Source organism: Gambusia affinis, linkage group LG17, assembly GCF_019740435.1.
Source record: "Gambusia affinis linkage group LG17, SWU_Gaff_1.0, whole genome shotgun sequence".
In the NCBI taxonomy this organism is placed as follows: Eukaryota; Metazoa; Chordata; class Actinopteri; order Cyprinodontiformes; family Poeciliidae; genus Gambusia; species Gambusia affinis.
Window position 1 is genome coordinate 23,515,482 of NC_057884.1, and position 18,299 is coordinate 23,533,780.

Here is an 18,299-nt window from a genome sequence, read left to right on the forward strand (position 1 = left end):
AGCAGCAACAATTAAGGTAAAACGAGAATATAAAAATGCTCCGTAATTGACTTTCCTGGCGCTTTGCAGTCTGACTCAGCTTGCTCTTTCATTTCGGCTTTATTTTGCAAGTACCCTTTAAAGCTACATCTTGAAAATATGCACTTTACCTAAAGAGATTTAATAAATGGACAGATACATGTTCAATAATTACCCCAAAAAAACCGTGACAAGCTTTTAGTGGCCATGGTTACGGCGAATCGTGTGAATCAGTTGACCAGAAGCGAGGAAAGAGACATTTAGAGGAAATTGGTCGTGTGGTAAGTTTCTGAGCAGCAAACGAAATGTGATGAAAGTCACATTACAGGTTAGATGCATTTATTTCACAATGTTTAGCTTCCAGAAAGCTGAAAGCAAAGCCTGAAAAAACCTGAAAAAAAAGCTAAATTTACTGGTTTATGAATATAAAAATGTTTTATTTATTACTTTATGTCCAAATAATAAAGAAAAACGTGCTCTGTTTTATGATTTTATTCTGATTTCAGATTGACATAGTAATTTCTGAAAAAATCAGATTTGCCCTCATTTGTTCACTCAGATTAAAACCAAAGCAGTTCATTAAAAATATAAACTGCTTCTAAAATCAACCGGCTCCAGTTCATCTAATAAGATTTTATATTTCAATTGAATATCTTGGTCTAAACATCTGTTACTTTATTGACCTAAAACCTCATAATTACTTCACTTCATACCATCTGGACATCTGGAAGTTTTCAAATGGCATCATAAACAAGATACTGCTAGCCATGTTATCTGGGGCTAACAATGTTAGCAGCAGCTAAATTAGTAGGAGCTAACAATAAATTAATAACCATTTATATCACAGTAGCAAAGTTTGTAATGTCAATAGTTGATACATCTGGTAGGAAATTCAAAATGGAAAATATTCATTGAACTCTGATTCAATGCACTGCATTGCATTCTGGGAGATGTGGGCAGAAGAAAGACTTTAGCCGCTCAACCTCTCAAGGTGAGCTAAGCTAGGTTGGTGGAATCAACTACCTCACTCACTCTTTGGTTACCTAGCAACTCATTCACTCACTGGTTACCTAGCAACAACTTGCTAAGTAACTTGCGCAGCAGCAGTTTAATGTTTCTTCTCAAAACGGCTTAAAAATACTTATGATATGAAATACTTAGAATGTGAAAGGTTTGTCCGCCATATAGCATGGCCCAAAGCTAACACCATTAGCTGTTTATAACACAATTGGCAGAACCTAATGCCATTAGCAAGAGCTAGCACCAGTAATAGAAGCTAGCATCATTAGCTAAAGTTAACACCATTAGCATAAGTAGAATCATTTGTTAGATCTGACACCATTAGCAGGAGCTAACGCAATTAGCTAGAGCTAACCTCATTACCAGGAGGCAACACTATATGCAGGAGCTAACGCTAATGTGGCAATGAAACATCTTTAAGTTTTATTGAAGATTTAAGACTGGAACTGGAAGATATTTTAAATATTCAAAATAAATAATACAACAGAAACATTTGCTGGTCCTACATGAGACCGAAGTATCAGATTGAAGTCTTTTATCATCCAAAGAAAAAAAATAAATCACGCAAATGGGAATGATTTAATTTAATTTGATTAATGGATTTATCATTATTCTGTCAAAATCTATAAAAACTGTATTTCTACTGTTTGGTTTTCACTTCTGAATGAAATACGTTTCTCACATAACCATTTCAATCAACACTCCGCCTTGACATCAGAGCAATTTAAGCCACAACTTGGCGATTTTCTCCGACACGTAGGGAGGACATAACCTTTTTTAAACGTAAACATGAGAGCCGGAGTCGTTAGCGGGCGGAGAACGGTCGCCCACGCAGAAAGCGACGGCGGCAATCAGCAGAAGGAGGAAGAAGGGCCTGGAGAGCGGCGCTCGTCAGCCCTGAAAAGCCTTTTGTGTCGCCTCTGATTGAGCTGCGATACTCAGAAGACGCCCGGTAATTGTGTTGCCGTCTCCGTTAGCGGCGTGTGGGTCCAGGAGAGCGCAGCCAAGTGATGGGAGTGTGTTTGTGCAAGTCAAGGGCCTGAAGATGTCGATACAATGAGGCTCATCAAGAAACCTGATGTCCCATCAGAGGAAGCGGAGGAGAAAACCTGATGATGAGGGAATCTGTAGAAAATAGATCCAGATTGCTACAATAATCTGATTTTCCTACAGAATGAAGAAATGATGCTGTGCAAAAGTCTTGATGCAGACACAATTAGAGAATCATTAAAACTTAATTAACTCAAAAACCGAAGATAATATGGTGCTTAGTTTCTCAACAGGGTTATTATAATAAAAAAAAATAAGTAGAAGTATTGTATATAATCTGAATAAGATAAAATATAGTTGGAATTTTAGTAATTATGATATAATAATTTTAATAGCCCTTAATATAATTTTAACATGGTGATTATTGTTGTTATAAAATCTAAAAATTTAATAACTAAATATTGTTAATATAATACTTAGTATTATAAAAACAATATACAATAATATTCCTTAATATGATTATAAATTGGTCACAATAATAAAAAATTATAAATTATAATATTTTGAATATTAGTATTAAGAATATTAATAGAAGTTGCAATAATAATAATAATTCTTATATACCTTAACATGATGATAAATTGAAAAATTAATTATAAAAAATCATGAAACTGTTAAATAATTAGTATAATTAGTAACATTAATTAATTCTTAATTAACATATTTTTAAATAGAATCACTATGAAATAAGGAATTACTATTATTATGATTATTATTTAATAATGATGATGATAAAACAAGATTACATGTAAGAAAAAAATATTTTTAATAATCTTTGAATTATTAAAATCAAAAGTTTAGTGGAGGGAAAAATTGAGTTAAGACAAAAGTTCACATAAAATAATAAAGGCAGCCTTTCTGAAGGTCATCTTACAACAAGAAACTTTAATATTTAATCTAGTTTTCTCCTCTAAATAAACATTTATGTATTTATCTTCATACAGAATATGGAGACTTACTTTTATGTATTTTAACTCGTCTGAAGGATCTTTAAAGTTTAAATCAGGCTGTTTTGATGCTGATTTTCAGTCTGAATCTGATTGTTATTATCAAAGAAACTTTTTAACTTATTGATCTCTGACCAACCAGAGGCTGATAAACCAGATCAAATCAGCAGAACGTGAAGAAGCCCTGAGGGGATTTGAACAGACGGAGACTTCAGTCCGACCTCCTTTCCTTTTGTGTTTCTGCTATTTTCTCACAGTTTTAAGTCAGAACCCATCTGCCGATCACTGGGCCTCGCTTGTGGGTGGAAGAAGAAAAAAACGCAGCCTGTAGCTGGTTTGGGTCTCGCTTTGGTCTCGACCGTAAAGCTGTGGGCGCAGAACAGTGAGCCGCTACTTGTCGCTGAGAGCCGACTCCATATGGAGAGGAAGATTGGAAACTGGCAGCAAGGATCTATAAAACTCATAAAAATAAAAAGTCCTGCCAAGACAGAGGACTTTTATTCAAACAAATACTTTAAATGTACTGAAAAATATAAAATATCACAGTTTAAATGAGAAAAATCATGATGTTTAGCTAATGAATAGTTACTGAAAAACATCACTAGTCGTTACATTCCTGTAAGAATATATTCGTTCTATCAGATATTTTACAGATTTAGTCAAAAACAACCCGGGAAAATACAAAAAAACACTTTTAAATTCACCAATAAATCAATAAAACAGTCAATAATGACCCAAACCAACCTGATTCTAAGTGAAAAAGTAATTTCTCACTAGACATAATAAACTAAAATTCTCAATTTTTGGAGTAAAATCTACAGTTAACTCTTTCTGATAAATGAACATAAATCTTTTACAACATCTTGGCCTCACTCTGCTTTGATTAGTTTTATATGTAAGTAAATTATATACTGAATTTTACTAAGATTTCTGTAAAATTTCATTAATAACTTTCACTGTTAGCCAAATTTATGTTGGTTAAAAACAGAAACATCCACAATGGTCACTGAAGTAACTTGAGATTGAAAAAAGTAATAAATAATAGAAATTACTGAATTACTGAAATTCAGTAATTTTGTTAAAATTTACCGAATGTTAGTTAAATTTCAGTAAAGTTGAAATTTTACTAATATTTTACTGATTAATAAAATTAATTGTTGGTTAATAACTGAACAATCCAGAAAGGTCACTGAAATAACTTAAAACTGAAAGTAGTTATAGATAAAAATGTGCTTAAATACTTAAATGTATTTAAGCACATTTTTAAAGAAAATTGTTGGTTGATAATATTAATATTTAAACAATTAATGTTCTTAACTAACATTAATTGTTGGTTAATAACCGAAGAATTAACAATGAGCAACTGGAATATATTAAAACTGAATTTTTCTTTAATAATTAAAGAAAATACTAAAAATAAATTACAGAAAAACAGAAATTTTCTTGCTTGGGGGGATAAAGGTGCCCACCACGGCCCTCTGGTAAATTTGCACTAGAACCGCCACTGCGTGTCTCTGAAGTCAATGTGACTTGTTTCTAGGAGATTAAACTTTTAATTGTTGTGTTTTCTTTAATGTATGGCTGAGCTATGGAGCTCCAAACAGACCTAAATTGCTAAAGTCTGTTGGGAGATTTCCATGTGTTTATTTATGTGATTTAGAAGGAGAATTTAACCAAAATCTGAGAAGTAAACATAATTTTTTCCATCTGAAGAAGGTGGAAAAAGTCTAAAACCAGTGTAAATAAAAGCTGACCTGTGGAAGATGCCAACATGCCGGTGTTCCTGTCATTCACAGATCTCTGCTCATTTATGACATCTAGTCAGATCTGCAGTGGGAAACAGACGGCGACTCCCACCGCCGCCATCTGCCTGCGTGAAAATGGGCCGCCGCGGGTTGCCAGGTCTGTGCCACATCCAGCTGATGGCAGGACACTTTGTGTTTTAGAAAGAAGGAAATGAGAGAAATCAGTGAAGAAAGTAAAACAAGTCATTAGAAATGTAGCTAGAAAGTTTCACTTCCTGTTTTCACTTCCTGGTTTCACCGTCATTTATCCTCAGACTTTGCAATGTTATCTCAGAATTCTAACTTTTTTAAAATTATGACAATTTTCTCAGAATTTTGACTTTATCCTAATCCTTTTTACCATATTTAATAAATACTAAGTTGAACTTTTTTAATTTAATAACTGAAATAAACTGACTTGTTAGTTGCTGCTGTTTCCATTACTGCAAAATTGCGCAGTTTATTATCTCGAAAATAAGTTTTGATTTTTTTATTTTATTTGTTTTTCATAAAACGTTTAGGGTATTTTGGCCATGTTGAAATTGGTTTATTTCATAAAGCTGCAGTGGAAACACTTTATTTGCACAATGAATCATATGATCAACAACAGGATGTTACTACTGGCAAAAACTACAAAGAAGACGACAGGAAGTAGTTGGAGGATGACAACGCATGAATTTTAGTAACTTTTTGCATAAACAAGCTTCTCCACATGTGATTTTAATCACATTTCTTATTGCAAAATTGTGTGTTTTCCAGAAAGTTTTAGATTTGTAACAGAAACACAGTAAGTGATCTTGTAATTTATTAAATTTATTAAAGAGAAATACCTGGAAAAAGCGTTAACCTTGAACAGAGATGATAATTATTGCGTTACATTTTCCATGGCATATTTCTGGAAACAGAAACATTTGTAAAAATTTCCTCAACAGACCATTTAATTCTCTCTCTTGTAGTTGTATCTCTGCTCAGCAGCTGTTCGCTGATCATCGGCCTCGACCCCAATCTACTCCCAGACCTCGGCAACGCTATCGGGTCGGAAGCTAAAAATTTCAATACGGCCGAGTTCTGGAGACCCGAAACGTTCCCGATTGATCCGATATGTCAGCTTATCCGACGGCTGCAGCCACTCCACCGGGCTTCACTTTCAACCCCATCAATATAAATGCAAATCATACAATCTGACGAGGGCCGCGTGGATTACGACTCGCCGACAGTCGCCTGCCTGTGAAAAGACGGTGAAAGGTCAGCGGTTCGTTAAGTTTGGCTGATTGCAACAAGCTGAATTTAGAGCCAGAGGGAATGAGCCGCTGCCGCCGTCTTACCTTAAAGTGCAAACATTTCATTGGGTCTTTTTTTGACATTTTACCCGTCTGAGACACGAGGATGTAAGCGGATTACTTGAACAGTGAGATTAATTTTTTTTACAAGGAACTGGGAGCAACCGTGTGAATTTGGATGGTCAGAATTGCACATGCAGTCTTTGGTTAAAGCAACTCTAACAGGTTGGACACAGTTTTGTTTTTACAATCATCTTCTGACATCTAGTGAAGCTCGGAGAGAATCACTTTCTTTATTCCAAGGCCTTTAAATTATGTTCCTATGGTTTTTATTGCAAAGAAGCTACAAAAGTCACCACCTAGTGTTCAGTTTCTCCTGCTATTTATGTCATTCTACGCATCATTTTCTCATCAGACGGTCATTCAAGTCTGGAATTATTAAACTAAATAAATACACTGAAGATTATTTTGAAATTAAATATCTAGCTTGGAGCTAGATATTTATAGAGCAACATATTTAGCATGCTAACTAAATATTTAGCATGGAGCTACATATTTAGTTTGCTAACTATTTGGATTGGAGCAACATATGTAGCATGCTAGCTAAATATTTAGTTTCAAGCTAAACATTTAGCTGTGAGTTACATATTTAACTTGGTAATTATTTACTTTGAAGCTAAATATTTAGCTTTCTAACTAAGTGTTCAGTTTTTTATTTAAATACTAAATATTTGACAGATATTTATAACCTTATAACCTAGCAAAAACATGACTGAAAAATAAACCTTGTTTTTCCTTTCTGAAATGCTAAAATTACCCAAATGCTGTTAATTTTTTAATATGCAACTTTACACTTAGCAAAGTGAGACTTAGAAACTTGCTAACTCTTTCCCGGCATGGTGGAGGAAGCATCATGCTGTGGGCTTATTTCAGTGCCAGTGTCTCTGATGCAGAAGGGGTCAGGGTGAATCTTTCTAAGTGCAACTTTTGTTTTAAAAACAATTAAATCTGCTTGAAAACAGACCAGGTCAATTAGTTTTCATACCCATGACAAAGACCTTCTCATTCTCTGTTTCTCTTTCCAGCCACATGTGAACTGAATGTATTGTTTGCAGTAGAAAATTGACTCCAAAGTCTTTAAATTCGCGCCCAAATGGAGGCGTTTGGCTCAGAAAAAACCCAGCGGAGGCTCGGCTTCAGCTTCAATCAAACAGTCTGTTTAAATTGCAGACCTTTCCCCACTTGTGAGATAATTACCCCCATTATTCTATTGATCAAGTGGCACCTGAAAATCCCTTTAATGTTTTACTCTCATTGTGTTCAGAGCAACTACGAAGCTCTTGTGTTGTAAAAAGCGAAGGATTATATTTAAAAACGCAAATTGACCTTCATGCAGGTTTTCCTGCTGAGCCTCTGTTAACGAGAAATAAAGTCTCACAACCTGCCTGGTTGGGGAACAAACATCTCAAACCCTGCAGAGGTTGCGATCGCCTCACTGGTTTTGTTAACGAATTCATTAATTAGGCAATCAGACAGAAATTAGAGGTCACTGCATGAGGGGTCAATTATTCTCATCTCCTCCTGGGGTGAAGATAAACTTCTTCCTGTGACCTGCAGCAGTAAAATCAACACTGACAGCCAACACACTACTGTAAATTCAAAGTCAACTTTGTCCTTTTTACGTTTTTAAACTTTGTAAAAAAACACTTGGAGTCATTTCTGCCTTCCGATTTACACAGAAAATAAAGCAGAAAATCTATGAATATTTTTGCTACGATTTTTGTCAACACCTTAGACTGACTTTTAACTGATAGTTTGAAGAATCAGAGTCCAGAAGATTCGGTTTGATTGCGACCAAAGTTGCAAAACATTCAAATGCTTTGAACCTGTTCCCCTCCTGGCCTGTGGGGGCGCTGCACCAAGAACCACTGAAGGAAACGACAAGAAAACCTCTGATGACACTGAGAGCAACTTCCTTCTTCACCAAATGGAAACAAAAATGGAGTGGGATCAAATTTTAGCGGTTGGAGGATTTCTCTTTTGTCTTTGGTACAAAACCACAATCCATTTTTCCTGCTAGCGCTATGCTAACACTCTTTTGGCTGCTTTTACCCAGAATGCCTTGCGCTTTGGAGAAATTTCACAACAGCTTTGTTTAGTTGCTCTAGTTCCGGTTCGATTCGAGAACTGTGAACGTGTAATTGAACAAAAAAGCGGTTTGACTATGCATTTAGACTGGAGACTGTTCCAAAAGCAGGAAGTGAACTAAAGCGTAGGGCATTCTGGGTAAAACATCCAAAACAAACACACTAGCCAAGCGCAAGCGGAAGAAATAAAAATCCTCCAACCGCTAAAATCTGACGCCACTCTGTTCACATTTCGTGAAAGAATTAAGTTGCGCTCAGTGTTTTCTTTGGAGGTTTTTGTCGTTTCCTTCAGTGGTTATTGGTGCAGCGCCCCCACAGGTGAGAAGGGGAACAGGTTTTTCAGAGTTTGGTTGGTTTGACTCAGTTCAGTGTGAATGTGAACCACAGCAGCTGATCAGAGCAGGAACAAATCCTTCAGTCCTACATAAACTCTTAACGGTAAAGCTTTCAAAATGAACACTTTCTGTTGTAATAAATCGGCATTCAGGGCGTTTTTCATAGGAACATGCTGCCCCCTGCTGGACTGTTTTATACAAGGAGGCAAGAAGCTTCCAACAAAGCCATAAAAAAGAGGAAATAAAACGATAAATAAAGTAGTAAATAAACTAATATTAAAAACGAAGAGGAAATAAACTGATAATAAGTAAATTACAAAATAAAATTGAAATTGAATAGATAGGAAATAAAACTAAGTAAGTGGAAATAAATAAGACAAATCAAAATAGAAAATGAATGAGAAAATAAAACTGAAATAACTAGGAGATGAAACTGTAAATTAAGAAAAATAACTGTGAATAAATAAGAGCAAATAAAAATGTAAACAAATGAAGAAATGCAAGATAAAATTTTAAATAAATAAATATAATATGGAATATATTAGGAAATAACCTTATTTGGTCAGTGACATTATTAATATTGAAGTTAGTACACCATTGACTCAATAAATGGTGTACTTGCCCTTTAAAGTTTCACCTGTTTTTCTTCCTGAATGTCTGTGCTGCCCTCTGCTGCTGGATGCTTGTAATTACAACTCAGACATTGCTGCTGGTTAAACATTAAATCACTGAACTCTATCACCACCAACCTAAAAAAGGAAAAAAAAAACTAAACATTTATACCAGAATTAAAAATAATTATAGAAATAAAAACAACTTGTATTCATTTTTATAATATCTGTCAGTTTTTAAACTCCAGACGCTTTTAACCAGAACATGCAGCCTAAAAATAAACCAACCACACGCTGTCACCTCTAACAACTTCCTGAATGCAGAGCGGGCTGCCCTCTGAGGTCTGACTCAGCCGGCGGTACCGCCCCCCTCTCTCCATGTTCGGCTCATATATAACCAGAACCAGAACCAGAACCGGCTCCAGGCAGGGAACCGCTCAGACGTCCAGAGGGAGCAAAGATCAGCGGCTCAGACGCTCAGGAAGATAAAACAAGATGAGGGTCAGTCTGCAAACGCTGATAACATGTAAGTCATCCGCTCTGTTATCAGTTCACTCAAATACCTGGATAATATTAGATAATATTCAGATTAATTAGTTTGTTTAAATGTTTAAGTGATGCTGAATATTAACATACAACCTGATCTCCTCTGTTGTCAAAAAGATTGTCTGAAGTTAAAGAAAGTTTGAATTAAAACCTGGATTTCCTTCAGGGAAGCTCCACAGTTCAAAGGTTTTCTCAATGATTGATTGATTGATTAACAGTGAATACTTTAACTAAACCAGCGGAGGCTGAGGGAAAAGGTTGCTTGGTGACAGGAAGTGTTTTTAGACAGATTCAGAGGCGAAAAAAAATGTTTTATCAGTTTGAAAAACAAAATTGAGACCAAACTGCCTGAGAGAGAAACCGGATCTCAGTTTCCACTTCCTGCACACCAAGACGGCGTGCAGGAAGAAAAACATCAGCGTGGTTTTAGTTACACACACCGAAGCAAAGCATGAAGAAATTCCCTAAAAATACTTTTTTAACCTAAGAATGGATTATTTATTCTGTTATAATAACAGATTTTACTGGACAACCATTTTGCAAAGAAAACAAAACTTTGACAATGAATTAAGACCATAATAATATATATTTTTTAAATGTAAAAAAAGGTGATAATATTCAAAGAATAAAGTCAAAGTGATATTTTTAAAGACAGTTTCTCATCCATAAAAAATGTCCAATCTGGAGTTCCACAGGGCAGCTGTTCTGGACCTTTTCTGTTTCTGTCATCAAACTGCATGATAAGATGAACATTGACCAACAAATACAAAATGTAACATCTGTTGCCGAGTTTTACATTTTTGTTTTCATGATGTGAAGCACTTTGAGTTGCTGAAATGTGCTGCACAGATGGGAGATTATGTAGAATTAACCAATGGGAATTGATGTTTTCTTGACAGGTTTTGATTTTTAGATGGTTTTACGTCTCAAAATATAGAATATTGTAGAGAAACTGCTGCACTGTAAACAATAAGAGGTGAGATTCAGAGTGGAAAAACACTGAAGTGTCGTTTGTGTGGAATTACAGGCCTGTTGTTATCATCAGCATCAATACTGACATCAGAGACAACAACACCAACAATTGAAGCAACAACACCGCCACCACCAACAACACCACCCCTAACAACACCAACAACAATGACACAGACAACTGTAGCAACAACAACACCAACAACACCAACAACAATGACGTCTAGACATTCGTCAACCTCATCATCTCAAACTGAGAGCGGCACTACGGGCGTTTCTGCATCTTCATCACCACCATCATCATCCACAGTGACCTCAGATGCTACAACTAAAATCGTCACCCACATAACCGATCAAGCAAATGACACCACAACCAGCACCACCAACACCACAACCAGCACCACCAACACCACAACCAGCACCACCAACACCACAACCAGCACCACCAACACCACAACCAGCACCACCAACACCACAACCAGCACCACCACAACCAGCACCAACACCACAACCAGCACCAGCACCATCAACACCAGCACCACCAACACCACAACCAGCACCACCAACACCACAACCAGCACCACCAACACCACAACCAGCACCACCAACACCACCAACACCAGCAACACCACCAGCTTCTCTACCACCACAACTGGTTCCACAACCAGTAAAATGGCCTCAGAACCACCAGGCTCATCCGGCGCCCCAACCACCAGGGCTGATGCTGCCTCTACCGGCAGTCCGCCGCCGGAGAAGGAGGAACAGAAGTCAAAGACACTTAGCCCAGGTAAGCAGGTTCACCATTTTACTTTATATTCTTTTGGAATCAAAATCACTGATTTTGAAATATTTTTTCCTCATTAAGTTCATTCCAAAATCTACATGGAGAAGAAAAAAATAGTTAATTGACCTGAATTGTGCAGCTGCTTGTGCATAAAAAAATGTTCAGAGTTTTGAAGTTGATCTGGAGGCCAAATCTGTGATCTGATGCAAACCTTTGAAATCAGGGAACGTTTCCCAAACTGACGGGATCACAAGTTGGTTAGACTTTGTAAACGAGGCGCAGCGCGTCGGAAACGGACAGCCAGACGTACAGAGTTCAGGTCAAAGGTGAAAGTCAGATGGGAATTTCTGTTTGAGATTATAATCTGTCAAAATGACAAAAAGCCTTCAGATTTTTCCATCACCGTTTTAAAAAGATCCAGTCAAATATTTCATTAAAACCCCTGAGTAGAAGTAGTAAATATTATGTTGGGTTTAAGTGAAATTATTATTGGAATAATTTTATTAGGACTCCAGCATACATTTTTTAAAACTACAAATATACTTCAAATACGTGTTAATAGGAAATAACTCATTTAATTTATTAAAATATTGTTTTTTCTTGTAATTTTAAGACGTTCTGGTAAAATTGTGTCTTTATTCTGCTAATATTTTGACAATATTCTCGCCAATAAATAAAAATTCTCGTTGTTGAACTCAGAGGTTGACGATAATTGAAATAAGGGCCACTTTTTAAAAATATTATTTATTTCAATTTTAGAGACAAAATTGAAAAGAAATTGATAAAAAAAATGTCAATATTGAAAATCTTTGCACATGAAACATGATGCTTCAGTCGTCGTGCAACATTTTCATCCGTCCCACTTCTCTGACCTCAAAATGTGTAAAAGTTCCTGCTGTGGTTAATATGTGAGCCGATTTCTTCTCTCACTTCCTTATTTACCTTCCAGCAACTTCTTTATGAGCTTCACAAACAAACTACTGAAAAACAAAAGAAGCCGTTTTTTGTTTGTGACGGCTCTTCCTCTTACAGAAATAAAAACACTTCCTCTGCAAACGTTTTGGTTCTCCTGCCTAAAATGTCACCTGTTTGTCATCCAGCCGCTGTTGGCCAGGTGTTGGCCAGGTGTTGGCCTCACCTGTAGCCTTTATTAGCTTCCCATCATGGCCGACTGGTGGAGGTGATAAATCTGAGTCAGAACTTTATGGTTTAAGGAGAAGAGTTTTGGGTTTCGTTTCAGATAAATTCAGGACATAAATGAAAGGTTTTCAACAGAATTAAACGTGAAATTAAAAATGCTGAAGCTACATTTATGTTACAGTGTAATAATGTTACATGTAGTTTAAAGTCTTCTGGTATGTTTGAGTTAAAAAAGGATTCAGAACAATTTAGATTTTATTGTTTCCTCTTTAAAACAAGAATGAATAGAGAATATTATTTAGTTTAAATGTTTTTAAAATTGAAGATATGTTTTACCCTCACTTTGAAAAAAGAGAAAAATATGTAGATATTCTGAGTTTTTCATATTTAAAACATTTTAAAATAAAAAAGTTTGGGGATTTTATTAGAAAAGAAAGAAAACTGCATAATTAATTTTCTTAACTTTCCATCTTACATTTAAAAATTATACATTTTTAAAACAATCCTTAAAGAGAATGGACAACATATTTTATTTTGTATTAGTTATTTTTATATTTAAAAATAATTTTAAAAAATAGAAAGAGACAGCGCTGTATTTTTCATTTGTTCTTATTTTCTAAGAGAAGAAAAATAAAAAAAATAAAATCATGTAGATTCATTTTTTTCATATTTTAAAATAATAAAATACAAAATAATTTTAAGAGAGAACTTTACCTTTTGAAACAAAAAATACATTTTATTATGAAAGAGTGTTTTATTTAATTAATATTTTATTATAAACAATACAAATAAATTAAAAAGAGAACATTCTGTCTATATTGTTACATAAAAATAAAAAGTGAACGTTTCATTTAACAGATGAAGCCTTTGTTGTTGCTTCCTTTTATTGCTTCCCTATTAATTTAAAAGTTCAAAGGTCAGTTTTGTCCGATTTGCCGGAAGAGGAAAGTATCTGAAGTTCATGGTTCACCGACAGCCTGAATGATCCAATGAGTTCATATTTTATCATTTATCTGATCTTTTATGAAGAAACTCTGAATTTCTGTCTTAAATCCTTTTGAGGAAAAAAAAAAACATGTTTAAAAAATGAAACTTGGCTGGAAAATGATCCTTTAAGAAAAAAACAAACATGGATCCTGGTTTTGACTGGCCCTCCTCTAACCGGGTTAATCATTAAAGGTTTGTTTCAAACTGTCTGCAGGAACCGTCGCTGTTATCGTGGCCATTTTCCTGCTGCTGGTTCTGCTGGTGCTGGGCGGATTATACCACCACAAGATCAGGTGAGACTTTATGATAACAATAAAAACAATAAAAACACTAAAAACACCAAATCACCTTCATTTCCATTAATCATCTCTGTTTTGTTTGCAGACGGGCGTCGTACGGCCCCCTGCTGGACAGGCATGAACACGGCTCTTTAGGAAACTTCACCAACCCCATGTACGACCCCTGATGACCCCTGATGACCCCGGGTGACCCCGGGTGACCCTGGATGAACCCACAAATCCTGCACTCTGAGCCGTTTGAGGATTACGAACGTCTCTGCTATAGAAACACTGGTTAAATGGCATTTTTTTTGTTTTTTGAAGTTAAGAACAACATTTTTTAAGTTTTTGCACTGAAAGTTGAAGTAGGAATCATAAGCTGCATAAAAAGGTCAAAAAAACAAAAAACAAAAAAAAACAGCATCAAAATCAATAAATTAATTATTTTTAGCTGGGAACTTATTTTGTTTTTACATAAATATTGTCTAACTACATGAATTACTTTAAGGAAAACTGTGAGATAAAAAACAAATGAACTAAAAAAAGAATTAGTTAATTTAATTTTTAGTGAAAGTATTTATTTTCCAATAAATTGTGTTTAGTAATGGTAACTATTTTAAGATCAAACTAAGAATTTCTGTTTTATATCTTATTTGCATTTTTGTGATTTTAAAAATCAAATAAATAGACGAATAACTTAATTCATGTTTAAGTTAATTTTAATTCTGTTTAGTTTTTCCTGTTTTGAATATTTACAGCCGTTTGTTTTGTAATTTTAACTAATGTTGCTGGTTTGTGTAAAGAATAATTCTGTTTTGATTGTGTGAAATTAAATTGTTCAACTAAAAATAGTGATTAAAACCATAATGTGAAAAAGTTTTTCTTTTTCATTTAAAATGGTTTCATAATCAGAATACAGTCTATTTAGCCGAATAAGTTATTAAAACATAAAGTGAAAAGTGGGGAAATTAATAACTAAACAGTTTTATTGTTTTCAGATATCAGATTAAAAATTAACCTCAAAATATTTCATAATCAGAGTTAACCACTTAATAATAAGTACCACGCTAACAACAAGCTAGCTAAATAGCTTATCGCTAAGTTAGCTACCTGCTAACAATGCGGCTAGCTAACTGGACAGATTCAGTATTTCTCTCTAAAAGATAATCCTGCAGAAAACATTTCAGCCATCTTGACGACACTCGGATGATAACGCACAAAAATGATCACAAACACACCAGCATGTTTATCTTTCAATGCCTCAACAAGAAAGCAATAAACTTTTACAGTGGTCTAGTAAAAGCCCGATTTAAACCTGATTAAAATGCTTTGGTTTGACCTTAAATAGGCTGTTCATGATGGAAAATCCCCCAGTTTGGTTGAACTGAAACAGTTCTGAGAAAATCCTTCACAATGAAGTGAAAACTTCTTTTATTGTCCGTTAACACAACAAACACATGATGGCACCCAGGTGGGCCCAGTTAATTATACGGATCATTTATCCCCTTAATAAAGATATTTTATAACAGATTTTCATATTTACTCTGATTATCTTTTCATTTTAAGCTGTTTGATGATCCAAAACATTTAGCTGTGAAAAAAAATAGTAAAAACAAAGAAAATCTGTATATTTTTCACAATATTGTGAAAGAAAAAAATAGTTTTGTTTAGTTATTTTAAAATTCAACCACCAATATCGGCTATTATTTATAAAATAAATAAAGAAGTAAGCAGAGAACATATTGACAATAAGTTACCATCAAGAGGAAAACAACAACAAACAAGCTAGGCGGCAAATTAATCGGCTAGTAAGATTGTAGCTAGCTCACTATCCAAAAGGCTAAATGAGCTAGCTATCTGTCCAGAATGCTAGTTAATATACTTTCAGTTAATGTAACTTATAAATAACTGCTTTTCTTCATGCTAACAATCAAGATAGCTTAGCGGCTAAAGAGCATGTTAGCTGTGCTTTCAAGTAGTTAGTGTTTAGCTAGTTAGCCAGGATCTAAGACAGCGTAGTGTGCAAATTTTTTATAGCATCCTTAAAACTTTTGGTTTGAAGAAGAAGAAAAAAAGCTAAAGTATTTTTTTTGTAGATAATATTTCCCCTAAAATGTGTTATTTATCTGTAGAATGTGTTCAACAGGCTCCACTAAGCTTCCAGGTCAGATTTGCTCCTTTTGGGCCACCCAAAACCCTCCACAGGGACTCAAAGGAAGAATCTTGAAAAGAGTCGTTTTTATTCAACCCACTCAATTTGTCGCCATTACTGGGCAGCAGTAATTACAGAGGGAGCAGATTCTCCTGCTACGCTGTCATTATCAGGCCCTGAATAGGCCATTCAGTGTGTGTCCATATGGGTTTCTTTATAATTACACAGCAGGAAGGGCGGACCAATACGCACTGTAGTAACATCTGGACCAGCTACATTCATACATAAGGATTTAAATAAGTGAATTAATACAGACAGAAAGATTTGTTCAGATGTTTTTCATTTCATTTTGAATCTACCCTCAGAAACATATTGTTAGAAATATTGTCAATTTTTTTGTTCAAATACTGATTGAGATTTAAAAAATCATTTTGGTACCAAGCAGACTTTTATATTTACAGTAATAACAGTCAAAGGATTTCTCTCTCTGGTTGGACTGTGGGAAACTTACCCAATCCTGTCAACGTTGAGCAACTTTTGGTGGAGGCAGTATCATGGTTGGGGCCACATCATCCTCACTGGAATGAAACATGGCGTGTCATTACTGGAGACAATCAGAGATGCACAGACATTCAGATCTACATGCTAAATATTTAGTTAGCAAGCTACAAATGTAGCCTCTTGTCAACTACAACATATGTAGTTAAACTAAATATTTAGCTTCAAGCTAAGTATTTAGCTAGCAAGCTAAATAACAAAATATGCAGTTAGCTTGCTAATGAAATGTTTAGGTGTTCATTTTTGACTGTAACTTGACAAATGATACCTATTTACGGGAACTCTAGTTTAAGTATTATTAGATCACCGTTTATGCAAACAGCAGCAAACAAGACAGATTAAGGTCATTTAAATGTGACATAGTTTGGAAACTATGTTACATTTTCAAACAAAAAAGAAAATAAAGTCTAATTTTCCTACTCTGATTAGACCACAACCTGTTAGCATCGCGTAGGGAAGCTAAAAGCTGCTAGCGTTGTAGCAGGTAAATGTTGACTCCTGTGTGGTTTGCAAACAGAACGGAAACTGTTGTCTGAACCAAAATTTCATTTCAAGACAAAGACCCTAAAAAGTTTCACTTTCTGTCCATCTGAAACTCTGCGGCTGACTTCACTAGGTTTTATAAAAACATTTGCATCAAGCAGGAATAGATAAGGTATCATTACCCGTCCTGAGTTCGTCTATCATCGGGTCCAGTTCCGGTCCAGTTCGGCTGATTAGTTTTCTTTATCACATTATCACATAATAAACATTTATACGTGTAGGGAAAAAGCAAAGAGATGCTTTGAAAATACCAATTTGGAGCAGTTCTGATCAAACTGAAAGTGGAGTAGTGCTTTGTGTCACCACTAGATGGCAGTAAACACCAAACATTCCAGCCAAATGAAATTAAATTTAACTTTTACTTGAATATTTACGGCAGTTAAAATAACATTTGTTTTCATTTGTGCTAAATAAAAGTTAAAATCATTCTTCTTATTAATTTGCTTAGTGACATTTAAATCTGTGCAAGTTGTGTCACAATAAAAACATAAATTACCTTTTTCCTCATAAAAACGACCCAACACTATTGATTTAATAAAGAAAATATACATACAGGAGAAAGCTAAACATTCACCTCCAATCTGAATATTTATCTACAAACTATTTAGCTAGAAAAATAAACATTTAGCAATATATTTAGTGTGAAATTGGGACATTTATAAATAAATTAACATAGTGAAAGTATGTGATGTATTAAATATATATGCAGTAAGCACACTTAATGATATTCCATTGCATTGGAAATTTATATAAGCATTTATAAGTTTTTTATTCAGATAAAAACGTTAATAGATAATTTTACTGGTATAATAAAAATATGATTTTTAAAATTTGGCAGAAATGAGAGAGAAGAGAGATGAGAATTGATTGGTTTCTGTGACGATAACAAGTCCAATCAGGCAGCTGAACGTAGCAGATCAATTAAAATATCCTGATATTTTCCTAAACTTTTAATCACTGTAATGCTGGTGGGATTAGATCAAATCTGGAGCCAAACGTTTCTGAAGCAGTTTGTGGTTTTAAATCATGAACGTTCATGTTTTACTCAGTAAATCATCCGCAGTGGGTTTCTTTGTCATTCCAAGGCAGCTTCCAGTTTCCCACAAAGATTTTATCTTTCACGGAAAATGATTTCTGCTGAAGGTGCTGA

The 18,299-nt window shown here is 34.8% G+C and overlaps 2 protein-coding genes and 1 long non-coding RNA gene across 10 annotated transcripts in view; 2 read left to right on the forward strand and 1 right to left on the reverse strand.

Moving 5' to 3' along the window:
- The window catches only part of LOC122846989 (NACHT, LRR and PYD domains-containing protein 12-like), a 626,610-nt gene that overhangs the window by 303,392 nt on the left and 304,919 nt on the right, over window positions 1–18,299 (forward strand). The gene's annotated exons all lie outside the window — the stretch shown is intronic.
- Window positions 1,618–17,406, reverse strand: LOC122847068. Of its 2 annotated transcripts, none has more exons than XR_006373320.1 (4): window positions 17,272–17,406; window positions 16,560–16,626; window positions 4,790–4,968; window positions 1,618–2,163 (listed from the first exon to the last, which is right to left on the reverse strand). It is a non-coding gene; the product is annotated as an uncharacterized LOC122847068 (long non-coding RNA). The 2 variants fall into 2 exon arrangements; XR_006373319.1 differs by having other exon boundaries at window positions 16,560–16,652; window positions 17,272–17,392.
- Window positions 9,590–15,306, forward strand: LOC122847027 (cell wall protein DAN4-like). Its single transcript, XM_044144377.1, has 4 exons — window positions 9,590–9,718; window positions 10,766–11,494; window positions 13,833–13,911; window positions 14,003–15,306. The coding sequence occupies exons 1-4, from the start codon at window positions 9,688–9,690 to the stop codon at window positions 14,082–14,084; spliced, it is 921 nt and encodes a 306-aa protein (XP_044000312.1). The 5' UTR covers window positions 9,590–9,687; the 3' UTR covers window positions 14,085–15,306.